This window comes from Bactrocera neohumeralis, chromosome 5, assembly GCF_024586455.1.
Source record: "Bactrocera neohumeralis isolate Rockhampton chromosome 5, APGP_CSIRO_Bneo_wtdbg2-racon-allhic-juicebox.fasta_v2, whole genome shotgun sequence".
In the NCBI taxonomy this organism is placed as follows: domain Eukaryota; kingdom Metazoa; phylum Arthropoda; class Insecta; order Diptera; family Tephritidae; genus Bactrocera; species Bactrocera neohumeralis.
The window spans coordinates 74,146,526-74,167,010 of NC_065922.1; the positions used below are offsets into that span (position 1 = coordinate 74,146,526).

General features: G+C 33.6%; 1 protein-coding gene and 1 long non-coding RNA gene across 2 annotated transcripts in view; one reads left to right on the forward strand and one right to left on the reverse strand.

The window, feature by feature from the left end:
* The window catches only part of LOC126757896 (uncharacterized), a 284,736-nt gene that overhangs the window by 5,387 nt on the left and 258,864 nt on the right, over positions 1–20,485 (reverse strand). Inside the window, 6 exon segments of the mRNA XM_050471796.1 lie at positions 8,993–9,174; positions 9,322–9,452; positions 9,568–9,776; positions 10,085–10,279; positions 10,282–10,604; positions 10,990–11,209. Coding sequence (XP_050327753.1) covers positions 8,993–9,174; positions 9,322–9,452; positions 9,568–9,776; positions 10,085–10,279; positions 10,282–10,604; positions 10,990–11,209 — 1,260 coding nt within the window.
* Positions 9,447–20,485, forward strand: part of LOC126757899 (uncharacterized) — a 117,868-nt gene continuing 106,829 nt past the window's right edge. Inside the window, exon 1 of the long non-coding RNA XR_007666792.1 lies at positions 9,447–9,539. This is a non-coding gene — a long non-coding RNA (uncharacterized LOC126757899). The remainder of the gene's footprint in view (positions 9,540–20,485) is intronic.

A 20,485-nucleotide genomic window follows, 5' to 3' on the forward strand; every position in this document is an offset into this window, starting at 1 on the left:
TTTTTGGGGGTTAAGCGCGGATAATTTATAGATCAAAGGAGGTCATATCTTGTATATTGATAAGGGCTTCTATTCTATATGAAAAAAATACAAAATTTGCAGAGCTAAGGTGCGACAAGTTCCAAGCAATGCATGCAGGCTGCAGTTAAGAGTTAGAAAGCTCCCAAAATATTTATGTAGAACATTCTTGTTATGGAAATGAAATTTGAACTCAAAAAATATATTTCTTTTTTGTTAATTAAATATATTTGAAAAAAATATTCCATTCTGAATTATAATTATAAAACTTTCTAAAGGCCGAAAGCTTCCAAAAGCTTAGTACAATAAAGCAGAGCTTTCAAGCTCATCATCTCGCAATATTTTTTTTTTAACATAATATCAACAACTTTTTTTGAAATTTTTATACACTTTTATTTGTCAAAAATATTGCATACTTTTGGTTGCTACTATAACGTATTTTTGATAAAAAAAGGTGTGAAAATATCATATTGCAGGCAAATAAAATGTCTGCTAAAATTTTTATAAAGAAAAAAAAAATTTAATAATAATAATAAATTTAAACAAAAATATAAAAAATTTTTAAATCTAGAAAATAAAACTTTTTTAAAAAGACAAAAAAAATGATTTTAATAATAATCAGAAATTAAAAAAAATATATAAAAAATCCTGAACTATTTTTGTTTTTCAAAAACTTTTCTTTTCAGTTAAAAAACACTTAAATTTAGAAAAATGTAAAAAAAATTAATAAAAAATTTCAATTTTCTAAAAAAAATTCCAAATTTAAAATTAAAAAAAATTTTTTTTTTTTGAGTTAAACAAATATAATAAATTAATATATTATAATAACATTATTATAAATAATAAATAAATTAAATTTTGTTTGAAAATTAAATTTTTTTTCAAAAAAGTTTATTACTTTTTCTAAGTATACATGCACATGTGTTTTTTTTATTTAAAAAAGTTTTTTCCTAAATGTAATATGTTTTTTACTAAAAAGTTTTGTTTTAATTTTCTAAAAAACATTCTAAATTTTCCAAATTTTCAATAGATTTTAAACTTTCCAATTTTTTTAATTAAAAAAATATAAAACCGTAAAATATTTTTTTAAAAACTAAAAATTATGTTCACAAATTAATTAATCAATTAAAAAATCTAAATTTTCAAATTTTTTGACTTAATAAAAAATAAAACCATGAATATTTTTTTTAAAACTAAACATTCGGTTTCATAAAAGTTTTTTAATTTTTCTAAATATACATACATGTGTTTATTTAACTAAAACAGTTTTTTTTAGTTAATAAAATATAAAACCATAAAATATATTTTTTGAAAATTAAAATTTTTTTTCAACTAAGTTTTTTTTTAATTTTTTTAAATACGTGTGTAGATGTGTTGTTTTTTTTATTAAAAGAAAAAAATGTTTTTGAAAACTATAGTTTTTCGAAATTTTTTTTTTATTTTTTCTAAAATTTTGGTTGTTTTAACAAAAAAAAAAAAATAAAAAGTTTTTTAATTAAAATTTGACATTTTTGTTTTGAAAACTAAATTTTGTTTCAAAAAATTTAATTTTTAAAATTTTTCTAAATTTTTGCGTTTTTTTCAACTCCACCCAAAAAACTACACAAAAACGTGGTATTGACACGTCTAGCTAACTGATCCACTCAATCACCAACGTTCATTGTAAAGAGTATTTTTGCTGCGCTGGAGAATATTTAAATGAAATGATAAATGTAGGTGTATGTATGTACATATGTGTCTGTGCATATAGTTTGTAGGTATGTGTGTTGTTGACCTTATGTAACGAAACAATGTCGAAGTGGTGTAAACGGCATGCATAGCAAGTGCACGTGACACCAGGGAATATCAACACGCAGTGCTGAAAGTGGCAAAACGCCTTAAAGTATGCAAGCGTGCTAGTGGCAAAACTGCTTCTATTAGACTAGACAAATATGGGCTTGCTCCATTTTTTTTTTGGAAAGTTTTCGTGAGCTATTTGTTTTGTGATCAGCAAGAAAATGCCTATATAAATAAGGGTATTAACTGTGTACACATATTTATTTGTCCAATTGTTGCTACACCGTATACTTATTTATACTCATACCTATTTATATACAATTTATATTTTGAATACTATGCTTTTGGCATACTTTTACTAGTCTATTTTTGCCTCTTAACCACATATCATATATATGTATGTGTGTGTTAGCGGCGTGTGCGTGTGTGTTAGTGACATTTATTGTTTCCCTTAAATGCTGTGTAAGCAAGCAGTATAATGTGTTACGAGCACCTACGCAATAAATTCGTAAAATTTACTAACTCTAAGCAGCTATAGATGTTGCCACATGTCCTTGCTACCTGGCATCCTCCCAACCTTGTGGCTTTATGCACACACACATTCAAAATTATACACATTCCTTCACACACCTTCAACTCTCGCACTTTCTTCCTGCGTTCTAATCGACGCTCGCTCGATGTGTCCTTGCCTGCTAACCGTAATTGCGGTTGCTCCTTTGTGTAGCCAAAGAAATGTCACAAGCTTTCTTTGTCATGTCCCTTTTATGCTCATTTAGCCCTTCACATATTCTTACTTATTCAACTAGCTAGTGCACTTTTACGTACTTCCACCAGCCATCGACCGCAGCTTAGTGCGGAAAGAGTTAATTGTCTTGCTGTTCGTATTCTACGAGTAGCACTCGATACTTGGCTCTTGAGCTCAAGTGCGCAATGCTCGATTGGCAGTTGAGATTGAGCTTGAAAAGCCATAAGTATGCTGCGTCTATTCATCGAAAGCTACTTCAGTTTAAAGCGACTGGTGTTTATGAGCTCTCCAGAGCACTCTAAGGTCCATGTAATACCGGTAATTGAAAAGTTTCGAGAGTCAAAGACTTCCTAACCACTAAATAATTCCCATTTTGCTTGTCTAAATATCCACTTCCTGATTTCCGTTTCTAGCAGGACTTCACGGCGTCTTCAGAGTTGAAAATTTCAATGATCTGCTCTCTGGACCTTATTTGATATACTAAAAAAAAACATGCGCTGTTCATCCGAAGCTTCTTTGACTTCATAGGCTCTCTTCTGAAGTCTGGAATGCTTGAGCTCTGTATCCATTGTACCGTCTTGAATTATCTTTACGAGATCTTGTTTTACCTACATATTCCTTGGTTGGATTTGTGCACTAAACTGAACAGTATTACTTCCCATCCCTAGGTCCATTGAGTCACTAGTAACTAGAAGATGGTCTCTACATCTGTTGCTGGTATTTTTAGCTATTGACAAGTGAGGCGAATCTTCGGGATTCGGATCTAACCTTCATTCGAAGCTTCCCTGACTTCATAGGCTCTCTTCTGAAGTCCGGAACGCATGAACTCTGTATCCGTGGTACCGTCTGAAATTATCTTTAGAGATCTAACTTTACCTACTTATTCCTTGGTTGGATTTGTGCGCTAAACTGAACAGTATTACTTCCCATCTCAGGGCTATTGAGTCATTAGTAACTAGGAGATGATCTCTACATCTGTTTCTGGTATTTTAAACGTATGACAAGTGAGGCAAATTTTTGGGTTTCGGGATCTACATAGGCTTTCTTCTGAAGTCTGGACCGTGTGACCATGGTACTATCTTGGATTATCTTCAGAGATCTTGCTTTGCCTACCTTATTCATTGGTCGTATGATAAGTCAGGCAAATCTTCGATATTCGGAATCTAACTCTTTTCTGGCGTTAATTAGTCAAAGATCAAACCCGCACTTTGGAACTCGGTACCTAAAATCTGGATACCCCAATTTTTTAAACCGTTATATCATAGCGAATGGGTTACAAAACTGGCTCTAAGCTATTACAGATTTATTGCAAGTTTCATCCATATAATAATTCGAGTTTTTTAAATTTTTTGAAGTTTTAGAATGAAGATAAGATCCCTGTGTGAAAGTAGCGCTTTGTAATAGCTTTAGAGCTGGGTTTCTAACGATTTCTATTACTTAAAGTTGTTCGAAGCGAAAATCGAAGCATTCAAAACTAGCCTTCGAGGCTTAGTTGCATAATTTATGCGGTCTTCAGACTTCCAACTCCAACGACCACCCTAACAATGTCCAGGGAGGCGCCTATTTTCTGCCGTAACACACAATTACGCCGCCTTAAAGTGCGCTTACACAGCAACTCAATCATGTGCTTTATATGAAATTTGTCACACACACATACGCATAAACAGAGTTCTTCATGTTTCTTATGCGCTTTTGTTAAACCAAGCATTTTGCTTTTTCGCTTTTTTGCATTGTTCCTTTTTCCTGCGCTTTTTATTTTACTATTTTTCATCCACTTATATAATATACGTTTCTTCAACAACATATGCTTTTGTTATCGCTCACTCACTCACACGACTCGCTGCCGCATGTTGTTGCGAAGCATCATCCAGCTTAGCGCCGCCAAAATCTAACGGAATCTCCGCATGATTGATGGGATTTTCGCACGCAAATATTTTGTGGCAGACGTAGGCGGGGTGTGAGCAAGTCGTCGCAGCCGGTGGACGGAGTGATTGTACTTATATAAATATAAGACTGAAAGTGGCATGAAGACGTCTGTAATGGAGTGATGGAACTCATCAAACAAATGTATTGTTGTATGTGCGAGTGAGTGATCTGTTTTGTTGGAATTTTTGTTTTTTACTTTATGTGCGACGCCATAGTGGTCTGTGGTATGAGTTCATTGATTGAAAGGGGGTGCGAAACGCACAAATTTGTATGCTCAGAAGTGAATACAATTGGCTGGATGGAGGCGAGTTTTGGAAGATTGAAAGAAGACAGTTTTGTTTGAAGTTTGTTTGGGTCAATTGTTGAGGTTTTGAGGCTTAACAGAAAAATAATTTATGATGTTGCATAAAGGGGTGTGTACTCATAAGCCTGTGTAAGCTGGAAGGTCGCTTATTGATTCGTTTTTAAAGACTGCAATAGTTAATTTGTTTAAGAACTGAGCTCCAAGAGCTTACATGTGCTTGGCAGCGCACGCGGTTTCAAAATATTTTAAATTTTTCTTCCAAACTATCGACTTATGTTCTTCTCTGAAGGCTCAGCACATCTCAATTGTTGTTAGCTAAGATCAACTGAGCGTAATGTTCAAATATTTTAAGCGGTCTTTACGTTCTCCTTTCAAAGACGAAGCGGGCGAGTTCACTGTGTCAGCTAGCAAGTGAAAAGTGCCAAGGCTTTTCGTACACTGAAGTGTTAGAACTGCTAAGTCGCCTGTTTTATCTGTGTTTGATTTAACCCTTTTATTTCGTAACCATGGAAGAGATTTGACTGAAGTTACAATGATTGTATAAAACATTTTAAATCCACAAGCGATGTTAGGGTGAGGAAAAATAACTGGTCGAAACTGGTATAATTTGCTTTATTAGTTTAAAGTCTGCGAAAAATTGTATATAGTATTTTAAGTTCTCAACTGATGCCAGGGTAAGAAAACAGAACTGGTCGAAACTGGTATAATTTGTTGTATTAGTTTAAAGTCTAGGAAAAATTGACTATAATATTTTAAATCCACAAGTGATGTCAGAGTGAAAAAACAGAACTGGTCGAAACTGGTATAATTTGTTATATTACTTTAAAGTGTGCTTCGGTAGTGATTTTTTGATCGATTTTGAGAGAAAGTATTAATCTAAGCAAGTACGGGTCACTTTATTCTTTAAAGATTCACCGTACTTACATATAACACTCCATACTCAAAAGCTTCCCAGCTAAAAGAAATGTTTAAGTTTTTTTTTAATTTTAATTTTATGTAAAATCTTGGTAACTATTACCTTGAAAGGTCACTCGAAGAACTTATTACATATGTTTCTGGATGCGATGAATTGCAAAATTTTTAGGTTATGTATAATTTATGAGCCACCAAGTTGACAAATCGTCAATTTTGCTAAATATTTTTATAAATATATGTATATAAATTATAATAATGATAATAATGGAAATGCTACTTTAGTACCTACAACAGTGGGCGTACAGACTTCCTTTGATAAGCTGCGCTGATAAGTTTGGTTTGCTATATTTAAGTGCATACTTCAAGGCGCTTATGCGTACTTTTCTAACTCAAGTACAGTAAACATGCGGATATGAATGTGAAATTCGTAGAAAAGAACACACATAAGCAGGTAGCTTGAGGTTTTGCTATCGCGATAATAACAAAAACAAACACAAATTGCTAAGCGTATAGGAACCAACAAATCACAGCATGATATATGATAATAATTTGTTATTGTTACTACATGCATGAAGCATATGCTCGGAATGCTGTCTTGCCGCGCACATATCCTGTCAGTCATTGGAACGTATGCTAAAGCCCACGAGAATCAAAACAAGCAATATGTATGTATGTATGTATGAGTGCTTACGCACTTCCGCAAATAAATGCATAAATAAATACAATATGTACTTGTGGCAGAAAGCAGGATATGTACGCGTGTCAACGGTTGTGGTGTTGGTGGTGCGGGTTGCTATGCTCTTGATACACCTAATGCAACGCCCAAAGTAGGCAATATTTCTTTCAACACAGCTAGTTGCTGTAATATGCACACACACACACCATATGTAAATATGTTTCGGATGTTGCATAAGTTTAACTTCGACACATGCTTGCTGTCAGCTAAACTGACTAGCGCTGGGCTGGCCCAGAAACCTGTGTTGGCCGCTTTTTTGTCGTGAAGCCTCGAGCGTACCACTTTGATTGCTTGTAATTGATAAGAGTTTTTGCCACAAACTTATGTAGGTAGCAGAAAAATGTAGCACGGTACAAATTTGCAAAGAAGAGGTGCAAAAACGCTACAGCGCCTGAAAGTAGATAGCAATATTCTCTCGTGTATTTGCTTAATTTACGCTAGAGTAGAAATTTATCCTTGTATCGAGTTAAATTGTGCGACACTGATTTGTGTTGGCTCCTTTTCGCTTTACGGAGTGCCCTTATTTAGCTTTGGCATAGTTAAGCGCGCCTCACACTATGCTCAATAAAACAATTGTTGGACATGTGACGCATACAACTATTAATCATGGCCGACAATCTAAGCGCAAATTGCTGAACATGTTGTCTTACGTGTGTAGATGTGTTTATATGTACATACATACATACTCTCTTACTCCACTTGCTTTTTCCACTCGGATTAAATGTGAAATATATCGACATTTGACATGTCTACCAAGCTTGTATATTTCACACTAAGCTGATTAGAATGCAACAGCAATTAGTGTGCGAGCAACCAATATATTGAACCGGAATTGATAAGAGAAAATGTTTGGTTTCGAAACGGATTTGCTTGCATGTGTAAATTGTGGTGTGTTGAGTAGGGCGCCAACTAAGAGGTGGTAATTAGTGTGAAAGCCTAAGGATATATGGCAGAGAGTACAATGTTTTCACTTAACTGACAATACAGTATTAAGGAAGTAATAAAATTACTTAAATTTTCGTAAAATACCTACCAATTTAAACTGGCATAAACTGGTATAAAAATTTTTATTGAAAAAAAAATAAACAAAACTAAGCTATGACGTGGTATGAAAGTAAAAACAGCTTTTAAAGTGCTTTGAAAAAGTGGTATAAACTGGTCGAAAAGTTGTGTGGTTAAAAGATGCAACTTTTGTATTGATTTTTGCAAGAATATGTCTAAGTGATTGTTAAAAACATTAGATAGCGCAAAAACCAAACTGGTATAAAATTTTTAAAATGAAGATTTTAGTTATACAAATAAAGATTACGTACATAACAGTTTTCAATGATTGTTTCGTGGTTTGTAAATTTAATAAAGTGCATATACATACATGATAAAGTGGTATAAATAAAAGTTCACTCGCTGTTGGCAGAAAATATGCAATATGAATTTTTAAAAAACTTAAAATTATTACTATAATCATTAAATGTAAAGGTAAACTTAATATTTGTATTGTAAAGTAATGAAAGAAAACTGGTCGAAAGTAAAAGTACTCAAAATTACATAAAAATTACGTAACAGTACGCCAAACTACTTAATAAGTTAAACAAGTGTTTATAAAAATCATTAAATCTAAAGGTAGATTCAATAATTGTAATTTGTTCTAGTGAAAGAAAAACTGGCCGAAAAACGTAAAAGTGCCCAAAATTTCATAATAAGTTAAAATGTTTGTTATAATCATTAATTTTAAAGCATTCTTTAAAGTTATTATACATAATTATTAAAAGAAAACTCCTATAATACATGCATATAAAACTGGTATAAATAGACAATGTACGACAGCAGCCAAATTTGCGTTTTAAATACTTTTAATATGACTTCTAAAGCATAATTTCTGTCCAATTTTTACAAAAAGGTTAAGGGAATTAAGAAATAAAATTGCCATAACTGGTATAAAATATAGCCATCAATAAAGTTAACTACACACAAGCTAATATTTCTTTGTTTTAAATTTTAATATCGGTTGGTTACAAGCATTTTGAGCGTTTGGATTGAAAACTGGTCGAAATGGTCGAAATTTATTTATGCCAATCGGTTGATGTATTTTATTGTATTGCGGCAATAAGAACAACTATTTGGGTAAAAACACGTATTACTTTGGTTTAACTGAATATAAATACGTTGGGTTTGGTAATGTAGCCAAAACTGGTCTAAAGACCAAATTGCCAATTCAGAATGTAAAAAATTTATAAAAATTTTGAATTTTTCACAATAATTATTTACTCCAATTCTTACTGGAAACAATTATATGTATGTATGTATATTTTTGCAAGCATTTGGCAAAAAGTAGAAATTATATTATATATGCATTTTCAATTATTAATTTGCTTTTCTTTTGATATTAATTTTGCAGGTTCTTGTAAACGAACGAGGAGGGTCTCGCAAATTAAGGCTCAACTCAACGCCTACATACTATGCTTGGAACCGAGATTAACACAGCACACATCAACGCCCACTGACGACGATTGCGGTGTGGCCGCCCCTTGGGCTAAAACTCTTGCATGCAACATTTTGTTATATTCATCCTCACCGATGGGTCGCCACGAGCCCCTACGGTACGGTTTCGGTATCTGTCCGGTCTCAGCATGATTCGATAAATTCATCACCAAATCCTCAAGCATTTGCGAGCGTGTACGCTCTTGCATGCGTGCAAATTTCGGCGCCGAATATGAGGCACGTTCACCATTGACGATTTTCGTGAGTAGCCATTCGCTGTAAAGAGAAAAACGCGCGCGAGTGAGTGAGTGTGTGAAAAAAGTGTGCAAAATAAGTGTAAAATGTGTTTAAAAGTGTTGGTGTAAATTCAGTGTTCAATGAAAATGTGAAATCGTGAAAATTCGTAAGTGTTAGGCTACTCACCGAAACATTGTACCCTTCTCGAACACCGACTGCTCCCAGAGATACGGCTTGTAGGCGCCGACTTCATCGCGTGTCACCACCGAAACCTCATAACGTGTGGGTTTGTGTTTGATGCGAGCCGAGACGCAAACCTGGTGTGTGAATTGGATAAAATAAGCGCGTGGGAGTTAGAGCGAGAGAGCGTACTCAAGCAGCTGTTTAGTGTGTGAGTGTATAAGGTAAGTGTATAGCATTAAATGATCTTACCAGTATAAATGTATGCAGGAAATGTGACTTAATGCAGGCAGGACTAAAGCGCGTGTTATCCGCTTCCAGAAATACCACGCAAACAATATCGTTGCCGATATGACGTTTGCGTTGTAGCTTTTGCGGATCATGCTTCTCGTAGGGTAAGAGCGTCGATACATGAAACATGATCTCAATGTTACGCCAATTGGTGTAAACCGAATAGAGACCTACGGGGCAGATATTATAAAATTAAATACCATTATTATTTCAAAAAAAAAAAAAATTATTATATTGGTTGAAAAAGTCTTTTCGTATTTGTTGGAGTTTTGTTTTACACTGATGGAATAATGTTTCCAGCGGAAAAATGGCAAAAAGTGGTCGACCAAAATGGTACATATTTGGTTCATTAAAGTTCATTATAAATATAAAAAATATAGGTTGAAGTTTGATTCGAAATACGAAAAGACTTTTTCGACTACCCAATACGTAGCTTTTTCCCTCATTAACTTTTCACTTATTCACACTATTTACTCACCTGTCAAATCATGCACCGTGTCAAGGCCACCTTTGTATTTATCGAAACCACGTAAACGCACACGATCGCCGAGTAACGTTAGGAATTCATCGAAGAGTATGGAATTTTCGTTATTGTCTAAAATTTGCTCCTCGGAGAATTGATCCTCTTTAACATAAATCACACCCACTTTCAGCTCGGATTTTATAAAAACCTAGAGCACAAGAATGTATCGTATACATACGGCAACAAAAAGAGAGAAGAGAGAGGGTGAGAGAGAAGGTGAGAGAGAGAGGGTGAGAGAGAGAGTCCATGCACCGTATAGGAGCCGGCGCGTACCAGTATGCGAAATTGATCGCGTCCATTCAGTGTCTCCTGTTTGATGGAGAGTATGACGGGGCCGAGATCCTCATCGCTCGTAAAATAGTTCCAGTGCTCGGTGCCGTAAAAGTACTTCTCGTATGTCTCTTGTTCGACGGAGATGAGCTCGAAGGCGCCCTGTTGATCCCATTGATCCTCGATTGTTGTCTTTTTCCTAGGACTTAAACATTCGTATAAAATTGTTCAACGAATGCGTGTGTGTGTGTGTGTGTCGGTGCATATGTGTATGTGTGTTCATAAGCGGGGGGTGGCAACGAAATGGATGGTGTGTGTTTATGTATTTAGCGTTTCGGTGGGCGGGGTTTTTGGCGTGGTGTAGCGGAAAGGGAAACAAAATGTTGGAGTTATTAAAAAATTGTGGTTTCGGCTATAACTTTTGTTTTCTTTAATTAGCAAAAATCAAAAAGGTAGCGCCAATTGCAATTGGTCTAAAATTATTTATCAACAGTTATTCTAGTGTTTGCTTGTCTTTGGCGAGTTTTTACTGCGGGGTGCTATTATCTACTACTACTCGTACACAAAGCTCTGTTTCTTTGCGAGCTCACCTGGGTGTCGCTTCCGAGTCCTCATCGTCCTCATAGAGATCGCTGCATTCACGCTCGAGATATGCGTCGCTGGAGCTGCCCGCTCGTATATCTTCGTGCTCTGAGTCGCTTTCATCCCAATTCGTATGCAGTGTGGGTAATGTGATTTTCTGACGTGAACATTCAATCCAGTAGCCAGGTGTGGGCATGAGATTGTGGGGGTAATCTTCGCAAAACTCATCTGCAATAAGCATAAGTGAAAGGTGTTGTAAATTTCTATTTGCTAACTGAGCTTTAGGTATCTCTATTAAAAATTTTAGACATTTTCAGTTTGTGGCCTTAAATTATAATAAAAAATATTTCACACAAAGCCAGATTAGTGTGAAGGAAACCAATGTTGCTTTTGAAAAATTTTTTCACAAAAATATTACTGGTCGAAACTGGTATAACCTCTTTCAAGTGACTTTTTCAAGCGACTTTATTTTTATGTATCTAAATCGTTCCTTAAAGAAATAAATGCAAGTTATTTCATTCGACCATAAACTGGTATAAATTGTGCTCCAAAAAAAGAAATCCAAATTATTGTATTACACCCGAAACTGTTATAATTTTTTAATCGTCAAAAACACGTTTCTGCCATAAAAAGCATTTTACTCTAAGGTACACATATTTCAATAGCTTCTAAATTATATCTTCAAACCAAATATGTATCGTTTTATAAAGAAAATGGTGAATTTATCGTTTTATTTTAATTTTATTAAAAGTGGTATAAAATTTAAGTATGCCTGCAGTCAAAATATTCAAAAAAAAATTTCTTCAAACTGAATTCAATTTTCAGCAGTCAAAAATCATTATTCGTTCTTGCTTTATTTCACGAAAAAGTTCATTGCATACAGTCAGGCGTAATGCACACAAGCCAATCAACTCACCACTAACAAGCGTGTTGTGGCTACTAGAAAATCCAATCAACCGTAAGAAAAACCCAACGATGCGCCACAAAAATTGGCTGATTAGCGGCCACAGCACAGTTGAAAACACATTTCGCTACCAACACGGTGGGCATATAACAGCCTGAAAGTATGCTACGCCGAAATGCTTAAAAGCCCAAAAAGGACGAGCATATAAGCGTACTAGCTGGAATTTATGAGCAGTGAAGCGAATTTGCACACATTGGACAGACACACACATGCGGATGCGGTGAGTGATATGTCGTGTGGACGCAGAGAATGTGTAGAAGAATGAGAGGAAGTGTAAGAACAGAGCAGTAGATGGATGAAAGGATTAAGCCGCAGAATGGATGCATAAGCTATGCACATGCCATACAGAAGTGATGCTTCAACGATGCTGAAAGATGTATGAACTTGGCTGAATTGAGTAGCTCAACGATGCGCCGAGGCAGCAGCGACTCTTGATAATGGCTTTGCAAAAGAACGAAAATGTTTAGTGGCTGCGAGCGAAGGCTCGACATAAATGCGCAGCAGTAAAGCTGGCAAATGCAGCTAACAACTGAGTGGCTGTAGAGCACCACATAGAGTTGGTTGGCATAAGTGACTAAAAAAGAGCATTAGAAGGCATAAAGTGTCGGCTTCAGGCGCGGAGAAATCGAAAACTACCCGTTGGAAAGAATAAGTGTAAGCCTGTGACGTTGAAAGCTACTTATTTTCAGTTGACTATCATAAAAATAGACTCACTTTATTTACACACCGAAAAATAACAGCTTGTAATAATGCCTTGCATACTTTGCGGCACGTCAACCCAATTAAACAATCTAATTAAAATGTAATGCGCGGTACTGCATGCACCCCACACAAGAACCGTTTTAATGCGCGCGAGCACATATGTTTTACGCAACCCTGTCTCGACACGGCAGTGGGGGCCAAGTAATAAGTAGACAGCCTGAGTGTAGGCAACACAAATATTGAAATGGCATGAAATGAAACTTTATCATATGGTGCGTTCTATAAAAAACGCGCAAGATGTTGAAAGCAAAAGACAACGATCCCACGCACACAACACTAAATGAAAGGGAAAACATTAATGAGCTCCCGTCATAGCATTTCACGTTGATGGCTTCAGTCAGAAGACGCACGCAAATCACTTAAGCATATTTTTGTTTTATTATTTAAGTAAATAAGTACATACTCATATAATATGTTTAGGTAGTTATTTTTTTGTTTTTGTTGTTATTTTTCATGTCTAATTAAATCACATTTTGCCAGCAAATTCCCGCTACTGCTGTCACGACTGACAGTATGCTAAACGATAATATTATTGCGTAACCGTGAAGGGTTTCGCGCTAAGGTTGAAATGTGCAGCAGCTTACAGGGGTCACAAACGGCGGCTGACAAGCGTTTGACGTCGATGTACGCACGTGTAAGTTGTTGCTCGGGCAACGGAGTTGTGACAAGCACATTTGCGTAGGTTGGTAGGTAGTTGGAGGACGAGGGTATGGAGTAGCAATGTCTTTTGTGCGTTGGAGGGTTAGAGTTATTGTAACAATTTTTGCCGTAATGAATAATTAATGAAAAAACGTATTTTTTAATGAATATCTAAACTGGTCGAATTTCTGAAATCGCATATTTTCGTTTCTGTGAGTATAGTTAACTATTTTAAAGCTATTTCTGTTTAAAAGTAGATTTTTCGCATTTTTTAAAACTGGTCGAAAACTGAAAGTAGCGTATAAACGACTGGTAAAAATTATATTGAAATTTTCCGTTTCTTAGCAATTATAACGCAGTGCTTTTCGTTTGAATCACTTTTATTTAATCTGGTATAAACTTGTTGAAGTTAAAAAAATATAAAAATTTATTGTATGTAAAAGAAAAGGACGGCTTGTTAAAATTAATTATTATGTCTTTAATTTTTTTGTCATTTTGTGAACTGGTCTAAATCGTTTTAATGTACTAAATGCATGATAGTATGTTTTTTTTACCAATCTAGTTATTAAATTTGCTTTCAAACTAAGTTCATAAAATTGTTTCATTTGCAACATGATGTTCTTGTATCATTGAAAACTCTCTCTATGATTAAAAAAAAACCTACATTATAGAGTACAGCTAAGCCGCAATATCGAGATTTAGTGTAAATTGTTGTTGTACGATAATTAAATTTCACTAACCGTACCTAGTTGTTTTTTTTAACAACCCATTATTATTATATCTGATTAGGTTCTAGAATATCTACAAGTCATATTGCGAGACAAATTGTCATATAATAAGATTTATTAATCTCTTTTAGGTCTTAGAACTACTGAAATGATAGCATTCATATTATGTACATTAAATTTTTCATAAAATGTTTACACCCAATCTTCTGGTATAATTAAAAAGCGTTCCCAGCATATAATAAACGTACCAAAAGTGTATTTTATGTACCTTATAAAGCTTTTCAGCAGCTCAATTGCATTTTACAAAACTGGTATAAACTGGTCGAAACTTATAAATTTCATTATTTCTCTTGAACAGCATATATTGTGTATTTTTCACGTGCACTTCTACATTTAAAGGCTCTAGTCACACTTTTAGTCATTTGGTTTCTTCACAGGTCGCCAAATTAGTTTCTTTACATACAACTTGCATATGTTTACCAGTACAAATATTTTCCTGTATGTGTGTGTGTGTGAAATTTAAAAACCGCGCCACATGTGCACACTTTTCCAATCAATTTTTGTTTGTACACACCGCCATAACTTTGAGCGCTTTAATAGTAAGCTACTCACGCATCGTGCCGTGCATTCACTATTTAAACACATGTTTGCTTGTATGTCATGTCAAACACATAAAAACAGTTTATGGCTGCAATTGAAGCCAAAGCGTTTTCCACATTTTATTATTTATACTTTTATTCCTTTCTTTCTTGCACCGTGAATTATTTTCATTTTCTTATATTTTTAAAGCTTTTGCGTAAATTCGAAGAAAAAATACTGAAAAAATAATCATAACTTTTTGCAACAACAATTTTTCATATTAAGAAAAGCGAGGACTTTAAGAACTTTGCCAGTGACTTGGCGAAAACAAACTGTGTGTTCTGAGATACATACTTGTGTATTTGTGTACTTGCATGTGCATGTGTTGGACTGGTTTGTAAGCTGTTGTTTGGCGGAAAGTGTAGCGCGCGCAATATGTGGGCGAGATATAAAAGTTGTAAAGAAAAAGTAGTTGAGAAAGTAGCATAAAATGTATACAAAAAAAAAAAAAAAAAACAGCAAAAGTGGAATGGAGGTACGCAAAAGTGCGTAAGTAATAATAAAACAGTGAAAAACTTTGGTTGTGGAACTAGCGAGACAACAAGAGTAGCGTCGAGCAGGCGTCGATATGAAAAGTCATAGTGAACAGGAAATTGGATAGCAAACTGTTACACCGAGAAACTTAACTTGTAGCTTAGCGCTGGCTTATAAGTGAAGGAAAGGCAGCGCGGAAATTGACTAATATAAAGCAGACGAGATGAACTTATAATCGCGGTAGTGGGATGTGGCTTATTAAAATTGTACTAGTGAGACACTGAGATAAACGCAGAGAATAAAATTTTCAAGTAAGATAAATTAAGATACATTGTATAAAACAACACTTTGGTCTACAATAAGTGCATGTTAGTTGAAAAAATATTAATTTGCGAACTGGTATAAACTGGTATAAGTGTTTTGATGTTATTCTATACTGCATTTTCAAGTGAAATAAACCCAAACATTAATTTTTTTTCACACACTAGTGCGCAAATGCGAAAATTCAAACTGGTATAATAGAGATACAGCTTAATTTCATTGCATTGAAAATGATAAAGAATAAAATCATTATTATTAGTAATAATCATATAAGGTTTAACTTTACAACCTTTCCCTGCGCGAAAAAAAAACAAAAAATAAAACTCGTATAATAAGTCAAACACCAAAAATTTACTGCAGTAGCGTAGATCTCAATTTCCAAACTTGATATTTAAAATGTTCATCAATTTTGAGTAATTTCTAAAGGTTTTGACAACTGGTATAAATATATATTTTCTGTAAAATATGTTTAAAAGTTTGCAAAAGCACTCCCAATGATTTTGTATTTAAAAACGTTTAAAAAAAAGTTTTGAAAACTGGTGTAAAATTAAAAAATTCAGTTCATTTAGTAAGTAACGCATTTATAAAATTTTGCTGAGTTTTTTCCCTACGCCTATGCAAAAATTATTCCTTCCAATCAGCTGGTATATACATACATATTTTATATTATTAAGTTAGTTTGCACTGCTTTTCAAAACTAATTTTCGAAAGTATTTAATAAACTCTAATTATTTTGTATATACAATTTTCTCCAGCTAAAATCTTACATGCAGCTTTAAAATTTTTTGTGCCTATTTAAACAGCTAAAATAAAAAATTCTGGAGAAAAAATTGCACACGTGTGTGGCCTTACAGTTGACTGGCACAATTTGCATTTTGCTCGATATGAGATTTTTTATATGAGTGTGTTTATTTACACATGTATGTTCATATGTACTCATACAAGTGCACATTTTGAAGATATGCGCACCTCTATTGCTGTGAGCCCGACCCGACAGTCATAAATAATAAATTTTATTATTTTTACTTGAAGCAAGTGTGCCATTGACACCCGACACCCGTCAAGCAACAGCAGCAACAAGTAAATACATAAAAAAAAACTAAAAAAAAGAGAAATTGAAAGCGGGTAACTGAAGGGGGTGAATTTGATTGGTTTTTTGCCACGTTCAACTTTAGCTTCTCTTCCCTCGCTCCATATGCCATTTTCCGCTGGTTATATGTACATATATTGGTTTTTGCATTCAGAGCTTATTACATTTATATCAAAGTGCTTTTCACTATTTTATTACTTTTTCTATATTCTTTTGTACATACCACCTGTCTTTTTTCAAAGCAAGCATGTGCGCGATTTTTTATGCAAAGTCTTTTGCAGATATCGTGGATTAATTGAGCAATTGGGGATTAACGTATGTTTGCAATATTTTCTTCATATATACTATATAAAAACGTGCTTGCGCACATATATCGATAAAAGCTTATTTTGTGTACTTTAGCGATTTTTTCAAAACTGGTATAAAATTTGTAAGTATAAAAATGTTGCCTAAAATACAATAGGTCATCTATATACAATATTTTCAAAGCTGTGGTGCAAAAAAATTGTTTTAAAATAACTGGTATAAATTAAGTGAGGTGCAGAAGTTTTGTAAAATAATGTCTAGTAAGTAGAAAACACTTGTATATAGTATTAAAGCCTTTTTAGCTTATTACTACAAACTTTTTTCAACTGGTCGAAAGCCATTTTTAACATATTTTCTTCTAATAACATTTTGCTGTTGCAATATTAATTCTAAAATGTTTTTAACTACTTTTAGATGTCTAAAATTTTTAAACTGCTCGAAACCTAAAACTGGCATTTTTTTAAGTATACTTCTTTTTATTCCAATAATAATTCCAAATTGTCCTGAACAACTTGCAACTAGCTGTGTTCCACTTTTACATACTACACAGTCACCTTTTTACCCCAATTTTCAACTCTATTCATTCTTAACCCATAAATTCACTAACAAAAAAGAAGGCATTCCTTGGTCTACCTAATCACCCTCATGATTCCCCTATTAATTGGCGTATCAGCGCTAATGGTTGGCATTAAATTTCGATATAAATGAAGCGCTAAAGTCATGATGACGTACTTAAGACCATAAGAAAGAAGGAAAAAAGTAAAGCTACAACAAAAGCAACATAAACTTGAAATTACTTGCGGCAATGTAAAGCACACGGCCGTGCTGGAGGTCATGTAAAAAGTTTGTGCCAGCAAAACTTCCAGTACAATGAAAAAAGAAAAAAAAAATACAGCAATAATAAATTTCTGCTTGTTTTTATTGTTGTTGTGTACAAAAAGGGGTGTAAAGTTTTCACACCAGACTGCAGTCGGCGTATTACAGGGCGGGTGGCGTAGTTGAGAAGGGAAGTAACCAAACTTTGACTATGCCAGCGACATCCATCGACAGTTCGGTGCTGCTGACTTGGCAACGGTTTCACCTTGGCTTTCTCTTTATTTTTATGTTTTACCATTGCCTATTTTCTTGTTTGTGTGTTTAGCATGAACTATTCGATTTTTGTGAGTTTTGCCTTGCCATTGTCATTTGCTTGTCGACAGCTATGTAATTTGTTGGTAATTTATTTTTTCTTAGCTGACTTCCAAAAGTGTTATGGATTTATTTTGTTTCGCAGCTTCGAGCAGCATTATCATGACAATAAAAAAATAACCGGAGGAAGTTATATAAACTCCTTTTGCGAAATACTAGAACAATTAATAACATTTTTTTTGTAAAAAAAAATTGGAGCTGCCAGCTTTTTTTAATTTGGTGTTCAAACGTAGCAAAAAAAAAACAAATTTATTTTAAATAAAAAATTATGTTCGGATAACATGCTATTATCCGAACTATTTATTTATGTACTTTATAATACTCTATACACATTTTATTTTCAATGTTGCCAGACGGCTAAAATCAACACATTTAAAAAAATAATAAAAAAGAATGTGGTAAATATTAAAGCACATTATATTTGTATAGAAGTTTAATGCTAGATCAAAATAAAAAAATTATAACTTTCATATTTTTCAAATTTTTTACAGGGTTGGCAATAATTTTGAGTTTAACTAGATTTTATTAATTTTAATTACTTTTTGTGGTATTATTTAAACTAATTAGAAATATATTTTTGCTTTCGGCTTCTTTGAATATTTTTATTTAAGTAAACATTTTCACAAAAAGAGTTCGTTCTAATTTTTGGTTCATATTAAATTATTATACAGGGTTGCTATATTTTTTAAAAATATTTTTTTTTTGCAAAATCTAGAGTATAAAAATAGAACTTAAAAAGGTTATATTTTATAAATAAATAATTGCTTCATGTTTAATTATTGTACAGAGTTGCCATATTTTTTTTAGAAATATTTTTTTTTGCAAAATCTAGAGTTAAAAAATAGAGTTGGAAAACGTTATACTTCATCAATCAATAATTGCTTTGAAATGTAAATACTTGCATGGGTTGCCATATTATGTAATTTTTTAAATTTTATTAAATTTTTGCTTGAACTTCGACTTTATTGAATATTTTTATTTACTTAAAATGTGTACAAACTTTTTTCTTTTTAACTTTTCATTTAAATTAAATTATTATACAGAGTTGCCATTTTTTTGGTTATTTAATTTTTTTAATTATTTTAGAAAAAGAAAATGTAATAAATACTTTATTTTTTAATAGTAAAAAATATTTTAGTTCTGGATCTGAATATTTTGAGGGGTTGCCATATTTGTTTTATTATTTAAATACTAATTATAAAATTTATAAAAATTTTGAATTCTGTATAATTTTTTGCATTACTTTCTGCTGCTATAAATATTTTTATTTACGATAAAAGGTTTACCAAAAAATCTTTTCTATTTTTTCCTTAAAAAATTACAAAAAAAGGTTGCCAACTATTCACAAAATTTATTCTTGCTTAATATAATTTGTGTCAATAATTTTTGAGCATTATATACTGATTTTAATCGATTTTTCTTAAAATTTTTTTCTTTAAAATTTTTTTCTTTAAAATTTTTTCTTTAAAATTTTTTTTCTTTGTTTTCTTTAAAAAATTACAAGAAAAGGGTTGCCAACTTTTAACAACATGTTTTGTTGCTTTATAAAATTTGTGTCAATAATTTTTAAGCACTATATGTACATTAATTTCTTTAAGAATTTAAGAATTTTGGTCAACCACGGCGTATGAGCAACCTTAAATTTAATATCTTTGCTATTTAAGGCATTTCGCGCAACAAACCTACCAACGAAAACATTGTTGCACTCATTTAATGCATTGGCATTCGCAACAAACTGTTGCTTGTATACATCCTGCCGCATATCCTTGCCACATTCGACAAGTATTCAACTACAGCCGACACTTAACCAATTTGTTGACTTTATTTAAGCAGCGCTAGAACTGCTCGTTGACAACATTGAGTGCTTTACACCTGCTTGAAATATCAAGGTGACGGCGCCAGAACGCTGCTGCGTATAAACAACACCAACATACGTACGCACACAAGCACGAAAGCAAACAAACAAATGGTTGGATATGAAAAATAAGTGAGACGAAGTACAAATTGCTGGAGCTGAATGAATAAATGCGCCAAGCGACGGCAAGACGAAGGACTGAAAGCCTGCAAGTGTCAGTTGGGAAGGTACTGCGGCAGGACATGCATAAAATGCATTAATCTATTGCAGCTCATAAATTTTAAAGCGTGCACTTCCGCGCGCCCGCGTAAAAAAGGAAGAGTAGAAAACTGGCACGAAGCAGCGTCTACAGCAGAAGTGGCCCGATGCATAGGAGCGTAGATGGAAGTGTTCAGAAAGTGTGGAAGCAACTATTTTGCGAGCATGCTCGGCTGCACTGTCACCTTGCAGGCCGCTTAGAAGGCTAGCAGCAGGCTTTACTGCGTTTTCTAAGGACAATGGCGTCAACCTTGTCGCCTCAGCTTCCTGATTCCGCTGT